Raw genomic sequence first — 24,969 nt, forward strand, 5'->3', positions numbered from 1 at the left:
TGAATGTAGAGAATATCACATTATTGGTCCTAACCAATGGAATTTTATTGTACTCATATACATGTGTGTCATTCTTGTACTGCATAGTTTCTCAGACTTTTCAGGTAAGGGAATGTTTTATTAAAATGTGAGAGCTTTTTAACTGACCACAGCAATGGCACATTTTATGGGAATGTAGTAGAAAACATCGTAGCTAATTAAAAATTCAAAATGAACTTATATAAGCAGCCCTCACTGTAACTTGGCTATGATGCTGGCTTCTATATTCAGGTTAGTGTGAAAAATGCTATAGGATTTGTAAATGCTGAGGACTGTCTCATTGCTTGTTTATGTCTGTATTATAGCGAGCTGTACAAAGCTTAGCTGGAACTGGGGGCAGGTCATGCTTAGGGTTATGCACAGACACAAGCATTATTGAAATAGTCTGAAATGAAAGAAACTCATTTGGTAGACTGGGTGGTTGCATAAAGTGACAGTCTCTCTAAATCTTCAGTGGACTTTTATTTTGTACCTTTCGTTCAATAGCTTTTACATGTTGAGTGGGTAGGTGAGAGAGTGCTGAGTTCACTAGTGACTCAGAACAATCATTAGTACCCTCCCTGCAGTACYGTGGGTATTTCCTCCGTTAACATCCTTATTATTCTTAAATTAGTAAGACAATTTGCAGTTCCTTTTCCAGCTTTGTTCAGGGCTGAACAGATGCAGGAAACCTCAACCTGCAGTTTAAAATTAGGATTGGGTTTCTAAAAAGATGTGATATCTAATTATAAAAACATTTTGCAGTTCACATTGTGGCAGCTGCTGGGTATTGACTAGACTTCCACCCCTCTCCCCCGCCCCCCCTCCAAATTCATCCGGACTGGGTACCTAACCGAAAGTCAAATGGTTCTGATGATCTTTCTTCTAGGTTTGCAAACCAACTTCCCTAAATATTAGTGACTCATGGAAATACTGCATTGTATGAGGAAATAGGCAAGTTAAAAAGTTTAGGACCAACAGCAGAGAAAGCCCCGGTAATTTTTTCCACTTTTTCCCTTATAAATGCTATTTTGCACTCTATCGCTTTCCCAAACTGTGTTAGATATGTTTCTTTACTTTTATTTTTTTCCCCAGAAGATTCTCAAATGAGAAAATTCTGCAAGATAGCATTTATAAGGAAAAAAATGGAAAAAAATAAGCTAACTTTTAATATTAGCTCTCTTTTTACATTCATGGAAAACCTGTGTTTTGATTTCTTCTCGGTGCCTCTCTGAAATAAGGATTACAAGGTGCCTAAATACTTCCTACAATAGTGTGAAGCTTGCGAATTAACCCAATTCATTATAATTATTTATTGAACAGGCTTAAGTTAACACATCTATATTTAAGTCTGGCTGGTGGTTCAACTAGCGCTTTTTCTCCTGTCAGCACTTTTGCATTGTCCTTTCTACCACTCTAATGGCAGAAGTGCTACAAAAGCATGTATGGGTATTCTGGTGGTGTTTTCCCRGGTTTTGGGGTTATTTTTAGTAGGGCAAAATTGGCTGGTAAAACCACTTTCTATCAGCTTTGACTTGCACAACATAATTAACTTTATAGATCAGGCTTTTTATATATTGGTTGTTCTGTTTTTCAGGGTTATGCGGGCAGCTGAAGAGACAACGTCAAGCAATGTGTTTCCTTTCAAGTTAGTTCACATTAGCAAGAAGCACAGGACATGGTTTTTTTCTGCTTCTTCTGAAGATGAAAGAAAGGTATCTTTCTGTGTCAAGGAAAACTATATTGCAAGAGAAGAAGGAAAGTGAATCTTGGACTTGCCTGAAATCTATATGAACTGGATGCTCAGCTGCCACTGGAATTTGTGTGTTTGGTTCTTTGGGCACCTTTGAAAATCACACCTGAAGTTCTAAATGTTATCTTAGTGTGAGTCCAAGTTGTGATTTAGGGAATGGCTAAAAGTATGATACTAGATGTCATGACTTTTTCATACTTCTGGTTTTATTTTTAGCCAAGGAATGAATGTTTGTGTGTTAAATCTTTGATAAAGTGGGAAATCTGACCCATAAATAGACTATGAACAAATAGTTTTAGAAATAATAGCTTGAAATTCATAAATTGGAAGTTTAATATTTTAATACATTTAGGATTTTAGATAGTCAAAAGATTTTGACTAATAAATCCTCTTGATACTTCTGTAAAGTTAGGATAAATATTATTTTGATGCAAGTTCCTAGGTGTAGCTACTCTAGCTTTACAGAGAACAAATACAGTGCATGTTTGTTTAACAATTTAAATATTGTTTGTTTGTTTTAAGAACTGGATGCTATCCCTGAGGAGGGAAATAGATCACTACCATGAGAAGAAAGAAACAATAACAGAATTCAGGTATGAACCCTTAATCCTTATTTCCTTTTCTTCCTTTTGATAGTGTTGCTTTTGGCTCTTTGCAGCTACAAGTAATGTACTGTTAATAACAGGTTCAATAAGCCCCAAGAATGGAAAGCCTTCCTAATACATATTTTAAAGGATGTAATGACAGAAGTAAATCTTATTATGAGAATTTAAAATGTCAACTCTGTGTAAAACAAACACAAACTTTCAAATGACAGCAAACTATTTGTCTGTTAATTGGGAAATAGGAATGATTGCTTCTGCTTTTCCAGCATTCCTTTCCAGTGCAGAAGTAGAAATCATTAGTGTTCCAAGACCATTATCACAGTGATGCAAAATGGACTCTATCTTTTCTTTTGCAGTGATTCTGGTTCTGATGCAGACAGTTTCTATGGCTCAGTAGAACGTCCCATTGATATCAAGTATTCTCACCACTCAGCAGATAATGAAGGTGACAATTGTAGACACTGAAAAATAAGATTTATTTATTTTTTATCCCCTCCCCCGTGCACCTCGATTCCACAGGAACTATGCCTGTGGCTTAAATATGTCTGATTATGTCTGATCCAGTTTGCAGCTGAGAACTGTAAATCCATATTGTTAAAGGGATGTAGAGCTGTTGTAATTTAGAATCGGAAACAAATATTCTGTACCATAAACCACTAGTGAAAAGAAATGGTAACTGAAGTGATTCAGACCTTTCTAGGAGGTATTTGACACCATAATAATACTATTTTAAACACTTATTAAGGCTGCATGTTGGAAAGTTTGTAGATTTAGCAAAAAGGTAAAACATTTGAGTATGTCCATAGGTCATAGTGTGGAAATACAAAGTGGTCTTTATTAAACTTGATAATAAGAKGATTAAGCTGTCGTTATTTCAGTAAAAGCCGCTTAAAGTATTAGTCACTTGAAAGTGCGTTCTGAAAACTTAGACAATACAGTGAAATACTGTGGAACTAGTTACTTCTAGTATAGCCTATGAAGTTAATTCACCTGTCCTGCAAAATGGGCTGTTACTCACACTGGGATGTTGTTGCATCTGTGTCCGTAGGCTGTTCAGTATGAAACAGGATTGATCGTCCTCTCAGTTCTGTAAGGTCTCACATTAGGCATGGGAGATTGGCCTATGAGAAACGCATAGGGTAACATTCTTCAGCGACTTTCAGACTGAGTAACTTTTAAACTAAGGCTCCCAGACTCTCATTCTGAGCATGGTTTCTCTTTTATTCAACGCTTGACATCTGTTCTTCGCTGTAGTTGCTTCACAATAAACAGTTCTGGCTGAGTGTATTAATTTTTTAATTAGAAATGAGGACACTACAGAAAGCCTGTCAGACAGGTATTCACAACATATTTTAGCAACTGACTTCCTAGTCAAGAAACACATTAGTAAAATCTAACACGAGGAGCCTTGCCCCAAGGTTCAACCTAGTTCCCTTACTAGGCATTTTCCCATCCGCTCTTTCAGATTTCTAGGGGTAGGGTTGATTGGAGCAAGTACTCTCATTTCCTGAGAGGAAATTCCTGACTATTCTTCCTGACTAGGACAAAACCAGTGGGAGTGAGGCTTTTGAGGAAATCCGGTTCAGTTGTTGCAAAGCAGAAGAAAACAGATTTGGCAGCACTTTGTCTAGGGTTGTGGTTAGGGCCCCTGTGTGTAGGGGTGGAATGGTTATATGCAATGGGAATTATGTCTGAAGAGGTCTAGAAAGAGTTTAAATATTTAAATTAGGAAAATGAGAACAACTTTCTGATTTTATCACCTTTTTAAAATGGATTTCCATGGGGAAATGCTACATATTGTCCCTGAAGCTCCTAACGTAGTCAATGATGAGAAATTACTGCCTAGAAGCAGCATAATCTTTTCTTGATTATTCTGACTTACAGTTAAAGGCAACACTGAAACCATTAAAGTTATTTGTTGTGATGCATTTTTCTGTTGCCAAAGCAAGGCAAAGGAATTAACTGTTTTGTAAATCACTAAGCTTTCTTAGGATTCCATATTGCAAAATCGTAAATGTTTCTGTAATAGGGTTTTTCTTTTTCCAACTTGTTTCTGCCAATGTCTCCATGTGTAGTTGCGTCTCTGCAACTGATCCGGATTTTTCTCCGGCAGGCTATGATACTAGAAGGTGTCACCACAAAGTACCCTAACCCTAAGCCTTTAATTTTTTAACTGAAAAATATTTGTTTATTAAAAAAGCAGTAAATACTTGACATTCTTTCATGGTTCCAGAAATACTTATCAGAGTTTGACACATTTATCTTTATCTGCAGATTATGACCAAGAGGAAGAGGATGAATCTTACTTGCAACCAGATACTCCTGACCTGGGGAAAGATGGTATGTGATTTCTTTTATTCCCCTCACATAAAGGCCACCAGTGGAGGTCATCTTCATGTAGAATGCCAAATCATTCTTTGGCTTAGCGTGTCTAAAGCTTTGCAGGTGGTTAAAATAATAAAGTAATGAACAGGTATCTAATCTTGAGAGGTATTTAGTGTCTAGTAATAGCAGTAAAAATTTACAGAAAGTGTTTACATGCCTTGAAGGTCATGTTTTCTGGAAGGTCTGCTCTAGAAGGATCTGGATCTAGTCATCAGCCAGGAGGAGGGATAATGCTTTTAATGTAGCCTCTTTATTTTTAACAAAGACAAAATTCCTTGCTAAGTCAACATAAGCTATGCCTGAATAAAGGCTGCAGGATTTTACTACTTACAACATTCAGAATTGTGTTGAAAGTTAAATATTTATCCATCATTTTAGGTACTATGAGAACAAATGCCAGTTAAATAACTTAAATCACACAGAAGATAAAAAATTGAAAAGTCTAGTTTCTTGACGTATTTTGTTTCTCCTCAATGTGCCATGTTTTTTGGGTGTATTCTTTGTGTAGATATCATGGTCCTGCCCCCGGCCTACCCGCCTCCGCCAGTTCCTCATGTCAGAAAAGCTGCCTTCTCAGAATCAAGGGCCCATTCCTTTGCTGGCAAATCTGTTGGGCCTGTACCACCACCACCTCCTAAAAGAGGCTTACCTGATATCAAACCAGAGGATCTTTCAAACGTGAGAGAACCCCAGTTACATTGCCGAGCTGAATCTAATCTAAAGATTCAGCACTCAAACTGGAGAATAAGTGAACAGCCACCTCCTGTACCCCCTCTACCTCTTTTCAAAAAGCCTGTCTGTATCAAAGAATCATGCCCGTTGCCCTCAGAGCCTCTCCCTCAAGTTCTCACTACTCCAGAAGGATGCGAGAAGCTAAAGAACTTAAACCTTTCACCACGAACTCCTCCTCCACTACCAAGCAGTAAACCCAAACTGTCACAGTTAACTGAAAAGCCAGCAGACATCAAAGTGCCAAGAGAACATGGTAAACCTGGACTGTTCATACCACCAGTACTTCCAAAGCCACCCGTGCCAGGCCACCAGCCCCCTGTGCCAGGATTCAAGCCTAGACCAGAGAAGTCTTTATGTCCCCAGTTACAGTAAGTATGAAACTGCAATCCTGCATCAGATTTTCCACTGCATATTTGTATGACAGACCTACTATTTATCAAATCTACAACAACGACAGTTTCTCTTCCCTGCACCATACCTCTCTTCCCCACTGCGTTGTGCTCTTTTGCCTGGGTATTTGGTTTTCGAAAACTTTGCAACAAATGTAGCTTCTGAAATAGTTCTAAAAGAAATAATAGACAAAAAAAAAATTACACCAAAATTCAGTAGTTCATTTGTTTTGGGGTGTCTCTTCAAGACTTAAAAGCCTTTGTAGTGAGTAAGAAGCCTTTCTGTCAGAACTTGAGTCAACTGCAAAAAGAATTTTAGCCTTCTATGGAGACAGGAAATGCGTGTTTCATTCTATATTAAGATCTCCTTTAGTAAGGGACTTGGGACTAGCAACAGTGGTGAGGCAGATGAAGATATTTTTATCCATCAGATTGCTTAGCAGTTCTGAAGAATGAATAATAAACCCTGTTAAAGACAGTACAAGAAAGACATTGATATACTGAAATGAGTCCAGTGGAGGCCACCATGATGTTTGATGGGCTGCAGCACATGACATGTGAAGAGAGGCTGAGAGAACTGGATTTGCTCAACCTTAAGGAAGGCTAATGGGAGATCTTATTGCTGTCTACAACTATTTAATGGGAGGGTATGAAGAAAACAAAGCGAGACTCTTCAGAGGTGCACAGTGATAGGATGAGCGGCAACAGACAAGTCACAACCAGTAAAATTACAGCTAAATACTAGGAAAAACTTTTCACCATGAGGGTGGTCAAACACCACAAGTTGCCTCAGAGAGGCTGTGGAATCTTGGTCCTTGGAGATAATSAAAACGTGACTGGACACAGCCCCGRGCTACCCAATCCAGTGGGATCTGCTCTGTACATGAGGTTGGACTAAATAAGAGGTCCCAACCTCCTCCCAACCTCCCGAGGTCCCTTCCAACCTAAATTATTGTTATTCTGGCATAAGCCCTAAACTGAAACTTGCTCTTCAGTTCTACTTTTATTATACCTTCAGTGTTTTGTGTATATTTGTTTTGTTTTCCTAAGGACATGTCCTTCAGTTTTTGTTCTGTTTCTGCCAGGAGATCGCCACCAGATGGGCAGAGTTTCAGAAGCTTCTCATTTGAAAAACCAGCACTACCTGCCAAGCCAAACCAACCTGCTGATGATTCTGATGAAGACTATGAAAAAGTAAGTTGAAGCAGACAGTCCATTCTCAAAGATAATTATTTTTCTTGTTTATGGATACTTTGGGGGGCTTCTCAGGTGCCTCTTTTAGAAAAAGGGAACTTTCAACATAGTGCTGCATGATTTTCAGCTTTAAGGAATGTCTTGACAAATTTGGATTTTTAATATTCTTATAGAAGAAATAAGCATAAAGTAAATGTTAATACACCATAATAAATTCAGATACTGATGGCTGTAGCATATTTGCTTAACAAGTTGCTAGCATTTTGAGTTTCCCTTATGTGTAGTGATCTTTTGTTTGTATTTTCTTACAGGTTGAGCTGCCTAAATCAGTATTTCTTAATACCTCTGAATCCTTTGAAGTTGAAAGGTAGATGAAACTTTAAAACAGTTGCTTAAAAATCCTACAAAAAACTGCTGAGCAGTAGTCCAGAAAAATCATTTTGTGGGAGATATAATTTGTGTTTAAAAACAAAAGACTAATATTTTAATCCCTTTAATATGAAAATTGCTTTTTAGGGGAGTTAGTTCAGTGTTCCTGTATCAGTTGAAAATGCATAGTACTTGCAGAGTGATTTTGCTCCATCTGGAAAAGGTTGTCGTGCCAGGATGCTAAATGGGCAGAAAAACCAGATGTTCAGTACTGCATTGCAGGTTCAGATGCTAGAACAGTGAAGTTCTATCAGATATGATATACTATGAATTATTATGACAGAAATAGAGATAGCTTTAAGAATTTTAAGAACATATGCATCCTATTTATCTGATTCAGAAAATGCTAACACATGTAATTGCTCTATTTTTAGGGCATTTAAAGCTAATAGCCCAAGAGGACAACCACAAAATGGATTATACTGCATTAGGAACTCATCTACTAAGTCTGGAAAGGTAACTTGCAATAGCTGAATCTACCAAAAAACTATGGCAACTAATGGTCTTGATTTAGAGATATTGTATCTTATGTATGGTAAAGTACTTAACAATTTAGATGGGCTCTTTCCTTAAAGCAAGGAAATCTGAGGCAATCACTTCCCTGTCATAATTTCAGTAAAAATTTTTTAGACTGGTCAACTGATTGTAACTAATTCCTTAACAATACATTGGCTTAGACATGCTTATTAACGTAGACTATGTTGTGTTTTTATTTTTCAAGGTATTGGTTGTATGGGATGAATCTGCAGAAAAAGTGAGAAACTACAGAATCTTTGAAAAGGTTAGTATCTGTACTATATATGAAGTTTGTGTGTGTGCACGTGTGTATGTGTATATCAGAACTAAAAGTCAAAATCCAGTCAAATCCTGAAGGTGGGAATATTAAATACCTGAATCCACTGTGGACTTACACTTGCTTGAGGGAATAGCTTGYGAAGCAGTAGCTGGTTTGAAGGGGCTCCTTAGTTCCAATGATGATGACTGAAAATTTTTTGTAACTCCCTGAGTAGGAAAAATTACTGCCAATGATTACATATGTTTTTGTTCTACAACAGGATTGCAGGTTTTACCTGGATGCGGAGATCATGTTTTTGAACATGGGAAGTTTGGTTGAATACTACAGCACTCATGTCTTACCTAGTCATGACAACCTAATTCTTCAGTGTCCTTATGGTTACTCTAAACCAAGATGACATGGCTGGCATAACTCACTGATGCTGAGGAAAAATGGGCTCCCCGCTATCTCCGAATTAAATGCGGACGTATGCCACTGTTGGACTACCTGTTGTTTGCACACACAAACTGAGTCTGTTTCAACCATTTGTTCTCACTTGGGTTGTGTATAGACTTTGTTTAATGAACTCTTGGTAAACTTTGCAATCCACATCAGTGGATTTTATGGCCCTTTCTTTTAAAAAGATCTGAACTGATTATGCTGTGAAAGCTGTCTGTGATACCTGCACCTTTTATAAAACTGCTGCTATTACTAATCTCCTCGGAACACGTAGGATGGATGTGAACAAAGAAATGTTATGGATACAACCTGTGCAGAAAAGGGAAACTTCTGAAAGTACATCAGAATTCACTTGTGACAGGGAATACTAATACTCTGACTTGAAGGTATTGTTCCTTAAGTCAGTACTGGTGCTTAACTGAGAGTTGGTTTTTTTTTTTTTTTTTTTTTACTTGTATTGTTGATTTGTAAATAATGAAGACTTTTATGCAAATAATTTGGTTTACTATAGGTAAAGATGATCAAGAAATGTGGCTTTTTTTAAAGCCATCCCATACATACGTGTAACTTCTGATTCCAGTGTCTGCAGTGATCAGTATCAGRGAACTGTCCAGCTGATACGGGTATGGCATCCCACGTATTACTTAATGATGAGCATTTCAGATAGGCACGGATAATATTAATTTGGCTTTCATGGGAGCCCCATTTGCTAGTTCAGAACTGGATGGGTAGGTGCCACTAATATTATAATGGGTATGAGAAAAGAAAAAGGAGTGTATGAGTTTAATGGGAGGAAGCGGGGGGAAGTCATGAATACCTCAAATTCTGACTAGCCGTTTTCTCTCACATTGCTATCATAAAAGGTTTAAAATTAAATGCATAAAAAGAAGAAATCTAAAACCATAAATGTGATGCTGCAATCACTAATGAATGTACCCCATAAAACTTCCTGGTCAGTCTCTTGGATCAGGTTGTCAGCTCATCACATTCTGTTCTGTTCTAGGGCAAAGCATATTGCCCTGTTCTGTAAATCCCTAATAATTCTTCCATTATTAAAATTGCTACTTGGTTTGTAGTTGCGTGCAAAATAAAATCTGGTTTTAATGTACTATCAGCACTGAACAAACTGTAGCATTAATGATATGCTTTAGGAGGGTGCTTTCAAGCTTTGTTCCCAAATATTTTGGGGACAAGTATCCTAAAACCAAGGACTTAATGGTTATATTGAAATTACACTATTCATGAATTTTCATAAAGAGGGGAAATCTATTTTAATGACCTTTTAAACAATTTTCTTAATTCAAAAGTACTGTAATAATGATTTTATCTCTAATAATGTTTACAAGACTTGTAATAATTTTGCTGTAATTCCTAAAACAGGAGTAGAGGTTATCTAGTTTCTGAGTCTGAATCCATACCATAAACTTTTGTTTTGTTTTGTTACCTTTACAAAGTTTATACATGTCAGTTTTAATCTTGTTACAGTTAAATGGTCACAACTTTAAAAACCTGAACAAAGACATTACAGAATATTAATTTTTTGTTTTTGTAAACAATAAAGTAGGATTTATAACATATTCGCAAGAGATTCTCCCTAATAAGATGTAATATTAGGGCCATATATAGAGCCAGAATTTCTTGCCTTGGTTCCTGTCTTTTTTGAGAAAGACACGCACACACAGTATCAGTCACTTGATYTCTGCTCCTCCTGTAAAAGGTCTTGTGAGCATAAATTAAAGCATATGCAGTACTTAAATTCCAGATTCTGCTGGAGATCAGATATTTTAATAGTTCTTAATTCCTTTTTTTTTTTTTTTTTAATGAGTATCCCTGTGGTTCAGTACTTCTCTGATACGAATTGCTGTGTAAAGAAGGCTCAGCCACTGAGCCAAAGTATTAGGCAGAGCAAGTTCTGGCATCATACAGTATTTATATTTACTGTCTGCAGAGTAAATTCTGCTCTTTCTGGAAATAACTGACATCATTGCGTCAGGACAACCATACTTGCTATCTTTGGGGTCCTATTCAGATATGGAATTGTAATAGCATTTTTTTTTGTTTTGCAACCATATACTCTTTTTTTAAACTGTAAAAATACTTATGTAATCTGATTCCAACATACAAAACATAACACTGTCTTTACCTATGTAATGCAAAATTTGCAAATATGTAAATTTTTGTGTTAATTTCCTTTTTTATATAAATATATATATATTTCTGAAGTGGATAAACTTTCAATGCCAGTTCATCTAACTTTGTACAGTCTCATTGAACTTCATGAGTGTGTGTTTTAATGCTTTTATTTGTAGTTGTGTCAGATAGTACTTGATTCTTCTGACTGTGATCGTCAACCCTGTTAAGTAAATCATGTAGGCAACACTTTCAGAAATTTGGCATTCCAGTCACTGGACAACCATGACTGGGTGTGGAAATTACCCATTTTCCATTCATTTCAAAGTTTCTTGTATGTAGAGTTGAGGATTAAAACAGTCATTTTATCTATGAACACAAAATGCAAGTACAACCATAATAAAAAGAGCATCTCAGAGGAAGAGGGATGTATGTGTTAAGCAAGGAAGCCCAGCCTCCAAAGGACTTTTCTATGAGCTTGCTGAGGAAAAGAGGACCTTTCCATTTCCCAGCACCTAACAGCCCTTCTGCTCAGAAGTGGCAGCATAGCTTAGCTGGTTTCTCTGAGGTCTCCAGAATACAGGATAGGAGGCAGACGGTGCACGCTAGGTAATCCCTGCAGCCCTCCAGGGAGAGGTAGAAAGGTTCCGTACCACTCTGCAGGTGCTTGTCACCTTGCTCCTACGTTACTACTCTAGTCTGTTGTATGCAAGATTAGATGAAGCTAAACTCCTGATGTTGGAGAGAAGGAAGGCAGTGTGCATGACTTATAGTCTGTCCCCTGTGCCTCTCTTCTCTCCTTCACCACAACTCAACCTCTTACATATACAACCTATTGCAAACTCCTCATCTTTCAGATAGTTAGGGAGAAGTGTAAAAAAACACTATTTGGAATGCCAGAAAATGCAGTTTGTGAGTTTGGGAATATGCAAGTCAAAATAATTGGTACCAGTTTTGGAAAAAGGTGTGTGTATGTGTGGCGGGGGGGTTGCTTGTTTTGTTTTAAAGTCTCTTTTCTATCTGAACTTGCAACAAAAAGTATTACAAGTGATATTTGTGGGAAGATTGCTCTTTCAGGAAAAAATATTAGGGTGGTTTTGAAAATACAAGTTTCAACAAGGGACCGTCAATCAATACATAGTGTATCATGAAAGATGATCTGTTCCCCAGAAAGTTATTCTTCAGTGACAATGAAGGTGCTACACAGTGCTTTTTTGCATCAGAAGCGTGTGGACTACTGTCTAGATCAGAATTTAACACTTTTTACATGAATGTAAATAAGCAATGAGAATGTTCATGGCCTCTGGTGCATCAGTGCTTTGAAAAGTTCAAAGTGACTTTTTTTTTTGTTTTGATTTCTGAAGCTTCCACTGTGATGATTTTGGATTTGGTGACATCTGCTGGTCAGCCTGTTCCATGCAACAGGAATACAGACGCTGACCACGTGCCTAGAATTTTGAGTAGAAATCCTTCCTACATGACTTCAAGCTCTAGCTTCACTAAGCTTAGCTTCAGGTGAAAACTTGATGGGAGAGGTCTTTGAAGCTTATGATATTTCACTCATGTTTCTCACATGAGTAGCAATGTTGTTTAGGATAATTCCTCATCTGAATGTCTTTTAACCCAGATGACAACTAAATGAATTGAACTTTATATTCCTTGTGTTTAAATTATTCTAAATTGAAATACCTTGAGGGAGAATTTACATGATGTTAGGCATTTGAGCACTGCCTAAATTAACTACATCATAAGGCATTAAAGAATTGTTACTGATTGTTCTGAGTATTAAATAYTTCACCTAGCAGCAAACAGATCCTGTGATGTCATAAGAATTTTCATCTTACTAAATATTCAACTCCTTGAAGTCAAGGTATCTTTTCTAGCAATAGGAGTGCTTGAGAGAACAGTGTTTGCAGCTTYTTAAATAGGAGAGCTCATAGTTCTTCTAGTGTAAAAACTCAAAGTACATACTAAATGCCAAATATTAAAATGTTACTATGTTATACAATAATATGAAGATTTACTAAAATGTTGCCAAATTAAAAATGTTACTGAAACTTTCTGCAGAGTAGATAGCATTTGATCTCACTTTAAAACTGACAGACTGAAGTTCAGTGAGCTTAGGATACTAAGAAAGTCTTGTCGCATAGCCACCCCCAAAATCTGCTCCCTCAAGACTTCCATTCCTTTATCTTAAATACAGGATGGTCATTACTATCTATCACTTGTATTCCATTAGTAGAATATCTAGTTATCCTGGAAGCAGGTAATCCAGTCTTTCTAGGTTCATGACATGGCCCTAATGGGCAGATAATCTTAGAAATATCAAAGAATCCCTTTCAACGTAACTCCTGCATAATCATATTGAAGTTGGTGTATTTTGTACAGAAATGACAATAACTGACGCACAAAAAGCAGGGAGATGTGCCTAACCCTTCTTTGAGTAATCACCTTTTCTGCCTTTTAACAACCACTTTGTGTTAACTTCCTTTGTGTACAAATCTCGACACAGTTGGTTCTTTTATTGGAAACTTGATATGCACTTAAATTCCGACCTTGAAAGCTTTTTGCATGGATAGAGTTATGCAGCTGTACTGAAGATCATTGATGTAAATGGTACCCACCTGAGCACAGAAAAAAAGAACAGTCTACTTCATATAAACTTGTTAAAGGGTTTTCTTACAGGGCAAATAATGAAAGATGTTCCAGGTGTGGCCTCACAAGCTGTCTAAAGCTTCAGTGATTTAGTTGTGCTTTGACTTGCACTATGCTAACATTCATATTAATTTGTTTTTCCAAATAAATGCCAGCCACACCCTAACCATGGGATTACTACTGAAAATGTGCCTTTTAAAAATAAATGTGATTTAAATTACTTCAAAAGTTGATATTCTAACACTACAAAGCTTCGCATTTATCTTAGATGTTTTTCAGTCCTTTCTTGATTACTTTGAACTTGTCCTGATTTATTTTTTCCTCTCCTGGGTCTGTTTTTAAGTCCAAAAGTAACTCATATTAGTCTCTTCAAAAGGTATAACTTACATCACTGGCACTTTTCCTTCTACTACTACTAAATGATGAAGATATCATTAGAGAGCAGCTAAAAACTATCTCAGCAGTTCTAGTAACACCAGAGTTAGCATTACAAGCAGCTTGTAGAGCACATACATCTAGAAGGCACGTGATGGTTTATTCAGTCATTAATGTTTCAATTAAAAGAACCAGTTTTACTTGGAAAAGGATTTTGGAAAACAAACCCCAAGCCTCCCACAAACAGTGTTTTAACAATATTAAAATAAAAAGTTCATTGGTTACTTTGCTTTTGGCTAAAGCAATCATTGCACCTCACTCCCTTCTCTTACTAGCCAGCCTGAGCCATGAAGCTAGATTTATATTTAATCTCAATAGTGTGCAGCAATCTTCCTATGCCTTTTTCCTTCTCTGAGCATAAAGTCAATATTTTTTTAAGCTTAAAGCCAAAGTGGCCTCTCAGATTAAAATCTGGGAACATTTAATATCAGTCTGTTCCAGCTGTTCTGCCCTCTCCCCACCTGCTGCTTCAGTTCTCTTTATTTTTATTATTTAGCTCAAATAAACCTCAGATGTGTTTTTGATTGTGGAAGGAGATGAAAGTAGATCAGAATGTGTTTTTTTCTCTATGTAGTTGTTTCATCAAATGTTTCTCAGACCTGAAAGATCATCTCCATATATTATTTTCAAACAATCAGAACGATTTGCCTTTGTTACATAAATCAATAAAATTAAAAAGTAACTCCCTCCTGTAAAGAATCTGAATGCAGCTGTGACAAAAATAAAGTTTTTAATAGTATTTTTGGCATAACCTTAAGTACACTGACCAACTTTAGTAATACTATGCATAAACCATGAGATATTACTGTTGTTCTTTGCAGCTGAAATTAAGATAATCCATTAGGTCATAGACAAAAAGCAAGTGCATTTAACTTTAATAGTTTCAAGGAAAAATTTCTCACAWACTTTTCAATAGTAATGCTACCTATGTGTAACTACCTTTACCAACACCAGGAGAGTGTCTGGCATGTCAGTAAGACCATAACACTTTTAGGACTTTTCTTGTTTGTTTGGTATTTTTTGTAAAGAAGATTTATATTTATCTACACCTACCCTCCCTTCTCCACAAGTCTTGTATGACTAATCAGCAGCACTTTGCAGGGACAGGCTTTTACTTTGCTGGCACCTGACAAAATTTCAAGGCTTAGACTTGCTTTTCAAGGCCTATGGAAAAACTAGTGGAGAATTTACATACAGGGTTTATTTTATTTAGAGGAACCAGAGCTTTGTCAGAGAAGTGGACTAAAAGGTCTGGGTGAGATGAAAGTGAACAGTCACAGTAGGGAAGCAAGTCCTACGCAGAAATGCCCAATGAACAGACTGATGTTCTGGCAGGCAAATAGGGAGAGACTTATTTAGATATTACCCGTCCCATCCTATAGGTGAGAAAACTGGCCTGGAACTGTTTACCTGGAATAGGTGCACCCTCTATAAAGGAAAAGATGAATGTTTTAATGCCAGATCTGCAACATGAACTTAGTATGCTTCTCACAGACAACTCTACATTGTTGGTCAACAAAAAATGCTTATGTCAGGTAAAGAGGTCAGCTGCATAAAAATAATTGTGCAATATTATTTTTATGATACCTAGTAAACCCAAATGAAAATAATTTATAAATAAATGCATTGCCATTGATTTTATTTTAGACTGTACAACCTAAACTGAATCCAGTACTGTTGCTTGCTGAGCCTGCTAAAGAAAGCARCTTATTGCTGATAACTCAGCAACTGGAACATCTATACCACCTTACCAGAACTGAATTTGGTTTTCTTTGYGGGAACACGGTACTATCTGTAAATATTTGATAGTGTTTTTTTTATTTATGGACCAATAAGCATTCTCCAGTATGCACACAGATATGCATATGGCAAATGGTAGTCTACTGGTAACGAGCTTGCCTTTCCTGGCCATTTTCCCAGATCCCTCACAAGTACTACAATGACCTCAAAGAGGGTGAGATACCACAGGCTAAAAACCACTATATTATATCATATTATTGTACCTTTTGTTGTAGCTGTAATGTTGTAAGACAACTAGTAAAAGTTAGAAAAAACAAACCAGCTTTTTCTTGTCTAAAATAGACAATGCAGAAGTGCTTCTTGATATTTTCTTTTATGTTTTATTTTTGTAGTACTGTGTATTTCTTTAGTATGTGTGAAAGATAGAAAATGCCTGTATTTGTTTTTTTTTCTATGCATATATTCCATGGTAGTTTAAACTGTTTGAATTTAGGGCTGCCACAGTCCTACCCTCCCTCATACTTCTACCCGCATGATCCTACCTCTGCCTTTACACCAGCACTGACTTCCACGCAGCGAGGTAGGAGGCACTTCAGGAAGCTGGTCATACCAAAACCTGAATTGGCAAGATGAATCTCTCATGCATCAGCTTTAGCAATCTCTGGCCACAAGGGAAGTTGGTTCAGCTGGCTGATCCAGCAGAAAGCTGACTTTGCACACCCTCCCCCCAACAATTTTTCCATCATTTTTTCCAGTTAGTTGATTGAATACACTCTCTGGCCTCATGATTATTGGATGTGATGCCAGGTGGGAGTGGGACAGAGGTGGGAAGGGGGTAGCAGGAGCCTGTGACCTTGGGCAGCTCAGTGGGTGGTACAGCAGTGAAAGAGAGGGGTAAAGGAACTGCACCCTCCTGCAGCAGTTCACCATTACATCAAAACAGGTGTAATGATAAAATGCATCCTTTGATCAGCCTAAGCTGCTTGTGACACTGTACCCTGTTATACAAGCACTTTAAGCCAGCACTGCTTAATGAAACAAATGGCTCTGCCCTCCCCCAGTCTCTGGATACTGCTTCTGACCTCAACACCACCTTCTTTCTTGGCACCACTGCTCTTAAAGCTATGCAGTGAACTGGATAGGGAAACCATCCATATCAAAACAAAGCAGTATTTTTTTTTTCTGAGTTAGTTTTAACATGGATCAGTTCTCCCATTTACTTTACTGGATAAGAAGAGAGCTTTATGTGTTAAACTGCTATGGCAAGCAAAGGAAAAGAGAGGTAAATGAGATGCCAAGATAGAGAGCTTTGACAGCTGACGAGGTGCTGTGGGGAAGACAATACCCGAGGCGACTGTCTGGACCTTGCAAGTGCAGAGCAGAGCAYCTGCAATTCTAATTGTTTACACTTTGAATAAGGATGAAAGGAAGCCATCTTGTATCTAAATGCATCTATCATGTTTAACAGCATTTAGTCCTAGGAAGGTGAAGTGATTTTATTTAATGTTCTGGGTTTACAGCAACAATTCTTGGAAAACATTTTCAAAGTTCAGACATAATTTGCTAATTATTAGTAGTCACACTGACACCTGTCCCACTGTGGGTAATTTTTAAATATGCAGATCTACATCCAGCAGTGCCTTGTTGCCAGATGTGAAGAACTTATTTTGCGTGTCCATCACTCTGCAACTAAACCATCATCTTCAGCACCTGAGTCCACATACAAGTTTCCATGTATCTCCATGGCCTGTTTTTTTTTTTTTTTTTATTCTAAACAGTGAGCAAGTGAAGATTAATTTCCAGAAAGCGCTAACCAGGTAAGTGGAATGTGTTTCCTCAATGGAGGAGGAGCAGGCTGGATTCCACATACTAAAGGGGAGATGTCTGTAGCTCCTGAAAACACCCCTCAGGTTCTGCTAGCAGGATTCGATTTTTCTTCTGATCATTTGGATCACTTGGGAGTAGGGGGTATGGATAACAGTTATGAGAAGTTTAATGTTTCTGAAAACATATTTCCAGACCCACAACTCTTTGACTGCTTGAGGTAGACCCTATTCTATAAACCACTGTATTTAAAATAAGTGTAAAGCAACAGTTTTAAAATTATATAATAGTAAAAATGTACAGAAAATGAAGGAGATGGCTAACAATGAGTTAACTTTGAAGTCTATACATTGTTTCCTATCACTAACATAAACAGTGGGATTATATTAGAAATACAGATTTTCAAAGATTTCTTCAAAGAAAATCTAAAAGGATGATTTCTAAAGATCTAATCAGGCCCTCTGTGTACTACAGGCCACACAGCATCTCTGTGCACTTCCAGATCAAGCATACAACTCCTTGCGAGACTGGAGTTTACTGACTTCAGCACCTCAAGTTTTCATGCATTTCTCTAACCTTCACCAACGCTGCTCTCAAGTGTGACTGCTCTCGCTAGCTGCCTGCGCTTCTGGATAGATCCTGACCGGCTTCAGCTTCCAGCTATGAGATACCGTCACGGCTGTAGGTCAGAGAGCCCTCTCACGGCAACGCTTGCGGGCAGGCCGGTGCTGCCCGGCCCGCGGGGCCCGGCTCCACGAGCACGCCCTTCCCCGCGCGCAGGGGCTGGGCTGGGCTAGGCTGGGCTGGGCTCGCCTCGCGCTCTGCCCGCTCGCTGGGGAGCGCCGCAGCTCCGCCCGGCTCCAGGGGCAGCGCCCAGCAGGAGCGCGGCGCCGGCCGGCCACGGCCACGGCCCCCGCCCGCCCTGCGGTGACCCGCTCCCGCCGCCGCCGCCGCCCCCCGCGCACCGCCCCTGCGCGCCCCCGGCCAATGGGGGAGCCGCTTAGTCCCCCGGCTTGCGCCCTCCAATGGGCGGCGCGGTTGTTGGTCTGCGGCCTCGGGAAGCCGCACCCTGTCAGGGTGGGGGCTGGGGCCGCTTGGTGGCGGCCGTTGTGGGGGAGGAGGGAGCGGAGGGAGGCGGAGCTCGGCGCTGGGGCCAGCGGCGGAGGAGACAGGCTCGCCGGAGAGGTTCGCTGCAGCGGCCCCTTCTTTCCCTCCTGCCAGTACCTGCTGCTCCCTCTGCTCGGTCCTCGGGTGAGCGCTGCCGGGGAGGGCTAAGAGGGCGTGCGCGGGGGCGCTGCCCTGGCGCGCGGCGGAGGGGCGCAGCCGTTAACGGCCGCGGGGTGGGGGAAGGAGAGGAATGCGAGGGGCGCGCGCGCTGCGGCGGGGCGCAGCCGTTAACGGTCCGGGGCGGGGGGGCGCGCGCTGCGGAGGGGCGCAGCCGTTGGCGGAGGGCACGGCGCGAGGGGGAGGCGCGCGCGCTGCAGAGGGGCGCAGACGCTGCGGGGAGGGAGAAGGGGGAGGAGAAGCTGGGGCGCAGACGTTGGAACCAGCTTGTTTTGCCTGAGGCGGCGGGGAGGAGAGGAGAGGAGGGAAGGGGAGGGGGTGTCGTCTCGGGGTTGAAAACAGGCGGCGGGCGGGTGAGGGAGAGACAGCCGAGCCAAAAACGCTGCTCGCAGGGTCCTGCGGTGCGGGGCTGGGGCGGGGTGTGGAGGGTTTCGGCTCTCGGGTGCTGGCGGTAGGATGAGGCAGCGGCCAGCTGCCGAGTGGTATAGGGTGGTGGGAGCTGAATCGCTGCGGCTGGAGAGGAGGTGGGGGGCTGGGGGGGGAGGTTGCTGTCAGCCCGGACCGGAGCGACGGTCCCCGTGTCTGGGTCCCCGGCTCTGAGCGAGGTGGGATGCTCTCGCTGCTGCTGCCGCCGCAGGAAGCGGCTGCTCAGTGTTCAAATCTTCATTACGCTCCGCGATGCATCTGCTGGTTCTTCCCCACCGCCCTTCTGCCTTCACCTCCCCCTTTTTCTAGACTTCGAGGTGACCTGCTGATTATGCTTGGCAACATGTGGGCATTAGAGGGCCCAAATAATAGTCTGCAAAGAAAACGGGAATGAAAAAGAGGATGGGATCGTGATGCATTTGTGCGGTGTTATTGATTGGCGAGGTACCAGCAGCAGCAGGAGACAGGCAGTTGTTTTCTGTGCTGGAAGGAGTATCTGTTTTTTAGCATTTCCAGTGTCTGATTTTGATACAGAATGTCACATTTCTTTCTGCACATAATTACTATACAGTCTCTGTGGTGTTTTTAAGGTTRATTCGTACTCTAGGCTGGCTTTAAGTAAAACTAGTAATTAGAGAGGGGAAAAAAATCCAGTCAAGCTGGAAAAATATCCACGGTTGCATTGAGATAGGGGGCTGTGAGCAGCACTGGGTTTAAATCTTTAATGAAATATTGCTCTGTGTTGATGGTGTAAGCTTGTTGCTGTTTTTGTTTTCTTCTCTGCTTTTTGAAAAGCCGCTATTGACCTTTTGCTTATGAATGTTCCTGAATTCTCAAACTGACTACTACTAGATAATTTAAGTATGCTTTGCTGAAAGCTACAGGTATCTCCATGGACACAGGCTGTTTACAACTCTGGGTTCTTGTAAGGTAGCTGAATATGCTTACAGAATAGTCAACAACTCTTTAAATGTAACAAATTCACTCTTATTTGTAGAATAAAGAAGAAATACAAACTTTATTTCTAAAACAGACTTGTTTTCTTTGTTGATTGATGTAACCATCGGATTCTAAAATGTGTGCCTCAACAAGGAAATACTCTTTTTAGAGTTGTTGTACAATAAGAAATGGGAAAAATACTCAATTACGTGGACTGATTCCTTACTTCTGGAGCAGGTCGCTTTGGTATTTCTTCGTTATRTTCAGTAAGCAGATCTGACATGATTGTGTGAGAATAACCTTAAGTGAACATAATGTTTTTTGTTGTTTGCCTCAATGGCAGATTTTAAAATCTGTGGATTTCTTAGCAGAGGTTTTGGGAAGAGACAACAAAGTTTTTACATCTTCACTGTAGCAAGATGAGAACATGTGCATTAGTACGCTTGCATGTTTAAATACCTTGTGGTTTTATTGGATTACTGTTCTTTATCTGAGGATTTTTATTGGGTGTAGTGCTTTTTAACCAAAAACTATTGTTTTCTGTATGTTTTCTTTTTATGGTAGGTTAATAAAAATGGTTTGATAAATCTGAAAATTTGTGYTTCATCTGAATCTAGCTAGCACTACCACTGAATCATGCTAGCACTTTTGCTGGCATGTTGTGCCAATAAGTTCATTAGAGTATGGTTCACTAATTCTTCCTAGTGAAGGTCATTTATTGAATCATTTGTCTGACAGTTCTTTTCAGATATCTCCAACAGAAAAAGACTTAACTCTGCTCTCGTTCTCTGAGCTTCACCATAGACGTCAGATGATATTTTGCATGTATGGAATCAGATCACGTAATGAGATTATGTTGGCAAATCCGTTTGAGTATTGAGAGACTTTCATAGGAGTAAGGATTAAGCTACTTTGGCCCCATTCAAGTCTCCATTTTTAAAGAGAAGCCTCACAGCATGAAATGCTTTTGACATATCTCCTCACCCAACATCCTGTGAAATGCTCTGGGAAAAAAAGCTGAATTTTGAAGTAGCTAATGTTGTTAATAAGAATAAAATATTATAACTGGAGGGTTTAAATTAGAAGAATGCTCAGCATGCTGGATGTTTGTAAGCATATGATTTCYGAGTGATATGTACTTTCTAACTCAGAAGAGTTTAAGCAGTAAATCTTGTACCCACTGCTTTTTTGAGTTGTAGAAATATATTTTTTTAGTTATTWAAGAATTGTAACAGTGATGAATAGTGAGTCATTTGTAAATCCCAAACAGTTGCTGTGCAAATGACCCAATTTTGCTTTGACAGAAAAATTCATATTAACCAAACTTACCTAACGTGTATGAAGCATAGAGTCTTCATTGTGCACTGAGGACAACTGAAGCATGAGGAAATGAAGTCAAAATTAATGCTAAATTTCTGATTTTCATGGCTTTTAATTTAGGATTTACTCTTGGACCATGCTGCATGGCAAAAAGCAATCTCTCAAATAGCATCATGTTAGTAATTCATAGTGTAATTAAATATTTCTAAGAAACTTCTAGAGCAATTGATACTTTATATTTAAAATTTGATTGTGAGTAGATATGGATGCAAGTTCAAAGTACTGATTCCGTCCTGCAGGTCACTTGACATCTGCTGAAGAATTTGTCTGAAAGTCATCAGTTAACTCGCAGAACTTCTGTATTAGCCATGTCAAAAGCAAGTGCTTTTTAAAGTAGTAGAGGTTCCTAGACTACTTGAGTTTTGCAGTATTCATTCATATGATTTAATCGGCCTTCCTGGGGAATAGGAAAACATTACCTAGTCTTGATACTTATTTGGCATTTCTCCTCAAATATGCTTCTTTTGGCTAGGGTTAAGAAAAGTAGCTGTACAAATCTGTAGGTGAAGGAAGATGTAAAGTGTGCATTGTGCAAACGGTTTATTTCCTGAAAGAAGGTTCTTTTTTGTTAGAGGTAGTAATCCTTAAAAAATACAGGTTATACTGATGTTTTGATTTGTAGTAATTTTAACTTCAAAATTACCTTTCCTATGGTTATTTTTTATCACCTAAAAGTATTGCATGTACAGTAACAGGTTTCCGTATTTAATAGAATGTTTCAAAAAAACTTTATGGTAACATCTGCGTTTTTTATTGAGAATAATCTTGATTAACTTCAGTCAAATTGAAGTAAATAACTGGTTTCTTTCCTCATCAGTCAGAGGATGTTATTTACTGTGGTCTTATCAGTTCAGAAATTTAAGTCTGGTTATTAGTTGCAAATGTTGTAGAAGGTTGTTCCTAATTTAATGGTAAAATAAGAGCAAAGACTCCAGAAAACACTGTTTTCAGAACTACTGCTTTTTCAGATTAGGTGTAGACTGAGATAATGCAGTCGTTTGTCTTGGAGGGCTCCGGTTTAACATTCTGACTGACAGTCCAGATCTTGAATAAACTTCGAGTATTACTGCTGTTTATGGGAATTTTAAAATTTAACTGTTCATTGCTTTAGAGCAAACTAAATTTTAATGTAAAGATGGATTTGAATTGCTGTTGGCCAGGTTGGCTGACCTGCACATATACCTGCTGGCTTTGGTGAATTTACTCTTTGACCGTTAAGAAGAGGCTTAAAATGGTATCCTTGAAAGCACAGCTAAACAGGAGTAACAACTTCTTCAGCACCTTGCTAACTTCCTCCTTTTGACCTTGTTTATTAGATTGCATTTTGAGAAATGGTCTCTGCCTGCTCTCCTGGGTACAGGTGTTATTCAGTGAGGGATCAACCTTTCAACCTCAGATCAGTTGCAGTAGTAAGTGAGACATCAAAGAATTTTTCAGTATCAATCATTAGTAGTTTTTCCCACAGATTAATTTAGAAACCAACTTACATGAAAGAAGTTTCTTCTTAGTTCAGTTTTAAAACTGGGATTGTCAGAACTACTCTTCAAAATATTTCAGAGTTTTGAGATTTTTTTCTTCCTTATACTTGCAGAAGTTGCTGAAGTAAAGTCTTGTAAACAACGAGTAGTAAGTGCAGTTAATCAGTAACGCTTCATGGTATCTTTGATACTTTCTCATCAAAGGAGTAGATAATGTTAAGTCATGGTATGTATCCATTCATGCACTGAAGATAAGGTGAATATCAAATTACTTCTACCTAAGCTCTTCTAGGTTTTTGATTGAAATCAGTAAACATTAAAAACAAATCTGGACTAAACCTCTAATTTGACTTATAGCTGTAGAAACATGTTATAGCTTATTTGGGGTTTCTTTTCTTTTTCTACATACAAATTTTCAAATTCATATTGTGGTGTTTTTATGGAAGTTATCTCTTGCTTATTTCATTTCTTGCATCTTAAGAGATCCAATTCACTGTTATTTCAACTTTGTTATAGCTAATGATGTTTTGCCAACTTAAACCAACAAGGATCTGGGCAAACCTGGACCCATGAAGATTGTCTTCTATTTCTTTTTCTTTTTTAAAAAGATTATATACATTGAGTGTAAAGTTAGTGTTACTGCATTCTGACTGTTGAAGTGAAGGGTAAGGTGTACTCTAGCTAAGTTTCCTTTTCTGATACTAGTTTAAATAAGTTCCTTTAGCTATTGTCACTAGAAAATATTATTGAAAACTTAAAAAGTTTGTTCACATGTGAAATATGCACTGCATCTAAAATTCAGCCAAATAAGACATCACTGCTGTTATGCATTAACTGAGGAATGCATTCTAGTTTTTCTTCCTCAAAAAATCTTGTCTAATACAGTTTTGCATGATAATCTTGAATGGACACATCTTAAAAGAAGTGACAATGCAATAAAATAAATCCCATTACTTCAGGAATACTTTGATTTCTGAACCCGTTTGCTATGTTTAGCTAAATTTCATAGGGATGAGGTGACTTCAGACATAAAATCATGCCTGTAGCATGACAATCTGAGCCCCAAACTTGTGGCCCACTAAGAGAGGGGCACAGCTCCTTATCTGTTTGGAGAGGCAGGAACGTCTGGCACTGTAGTCTTTACACACTTGCCTGCAAGTCAGCAAGTGGGTAGCTCAGAAACAGTTGTAGTGTGTGTTGCCACTTGCACAGGCAAACTGGGTGGAGCAATGCTCAGGTGAATGGAGGAGCAAGACTAGACATACTCAGGATGTAGAAGGAGCATGAGGATTTAGGGAAAAGTGGATAAATTATTAGGGAAGCATAGGAGACCTCTGTTGACAGGAGATCATGATGCATTAGTTCTGTCATCTTTCTCTAGGTGCTTTTAGTTGCTGCAAAATTTCTAGGTGTCATAATTCCCAGGTAAAATTCCACACATCTAAAGTATTGCCTTGTTTTTAAACATCAACATTTCTGATTGATTTGAAATACACGTTCAGTGTAATGTGTAAGATTCTATTTTGATTCCAAAGTAAATTTTTCTCCTTGCTGTGGATATCATTTTTAGGGCTGTTAGTATGCGTATCAAGGTTTTTTTTTCCCCTCTTGGGCTTAAAGTAATATGTATTAGATGGTGACTTCTCAAAGATGTTCTAAACTGGTAATAAATGATAATCTAAACATTTCAGAAAAATGTAGTACACTTTATGAGCAACTTAAGGATGAAAGCAATATTTAGGGAAAGTGATGATGGAAACCTCAGGAAAATGTTGTTCATTTTTGTTAACTATTTTTCATAAAGTGGTGATGGCCAGAAGTATACCGTAAGAATGAATCTGGTTATGTAGCATATTTGCAGTACAATATTAAATTATTTTAATAGGCAGGAAAATAAGTTAATAAATATCTTAGATCTTACTTAGATTTCAACTGTATA

General features: G+C 38.8%; 2 protein-coding genes across 3 annotated transcripts in view; both read left to right on the forward strand.

Moving 5' to 3' along the window:
- SH3BP2 (SH3 domain binding protein 2) overlaps window positions 1-10,890 on the forward strand; it is a 28,236-nt gene extending 17,346 nt beyond the window's left edge. For both annotated transcript variants that reach the window (XM_026064628.1, XM_026064627.1), the window contains 10 exons: window positions 1,616-1,733; window positions 2,294-2,364; window positions 2,733-2,821; window positions 4,651-4,716; window positions 5,270-5,861; window positions 6,968-7,076; window positions 7,388-7,443; window positions 7,880-7,961; window positions 8,227-8,286; window positions 8,561-10,890. In XM_026064628.1, coding sequence (XP_025920413.1) covers window positions 1,616-1,733; window positions 2,294-2,364; window positions 2,733-2,821; window positions 4,651-4,716; window positions 5,270-5,861; window positions 6,968-7,076; window positions 7,388-7,443; window positions 7,880-7,961; window positions 8,227-8,286; window positions 8,561-8,698 — 1,381 coding nt within the window. In that variant the 3' untranslated portion in view covers window positions 8,699-10,890. The remainder of the gene's footprint in view (window positions 1-1,615; window positions 1,734-2,293; window positions 2,365-2,732; window positions 2,822-4,650; window positions 4,717-5,269; window positions 5,862-6,967; window positions 7,077-7,387; window positions 7,444-7,879; window positions 7,962-8,226; window positions 8,287-8,560) is intronic.
- A 7,741-nt stretch (window positions 10,891-18,631) lies between these two features.
- Window positions 18,632-24,969, forward strand: part of ADD1 (adducin 1) — a 69,474-nt gene continuing 63,136 nt past the window's right edge. The window contains 1 exon segment of the mRNA XM_026064651.1: window positions 18,632-18,774. The gene's annotated coding sequence lies outside the window, so the exon portion shown is untranslated.

This window comes from Apteryx rowi, unplaced genomic scaffold (genome assembly GCF_003343035.1).
Source record: "Apteryx rowi isolate R43461 unplaced genomic scaffold, aptRow1 scaffold_22, whole genome shotgun sequence".
NCBI classification, from domain to species: Eukaryota; Metazoa; Chordata; class Aves; order Apterygiformes; family Apterygidae; genus Apteryx; species Apteryx rowi.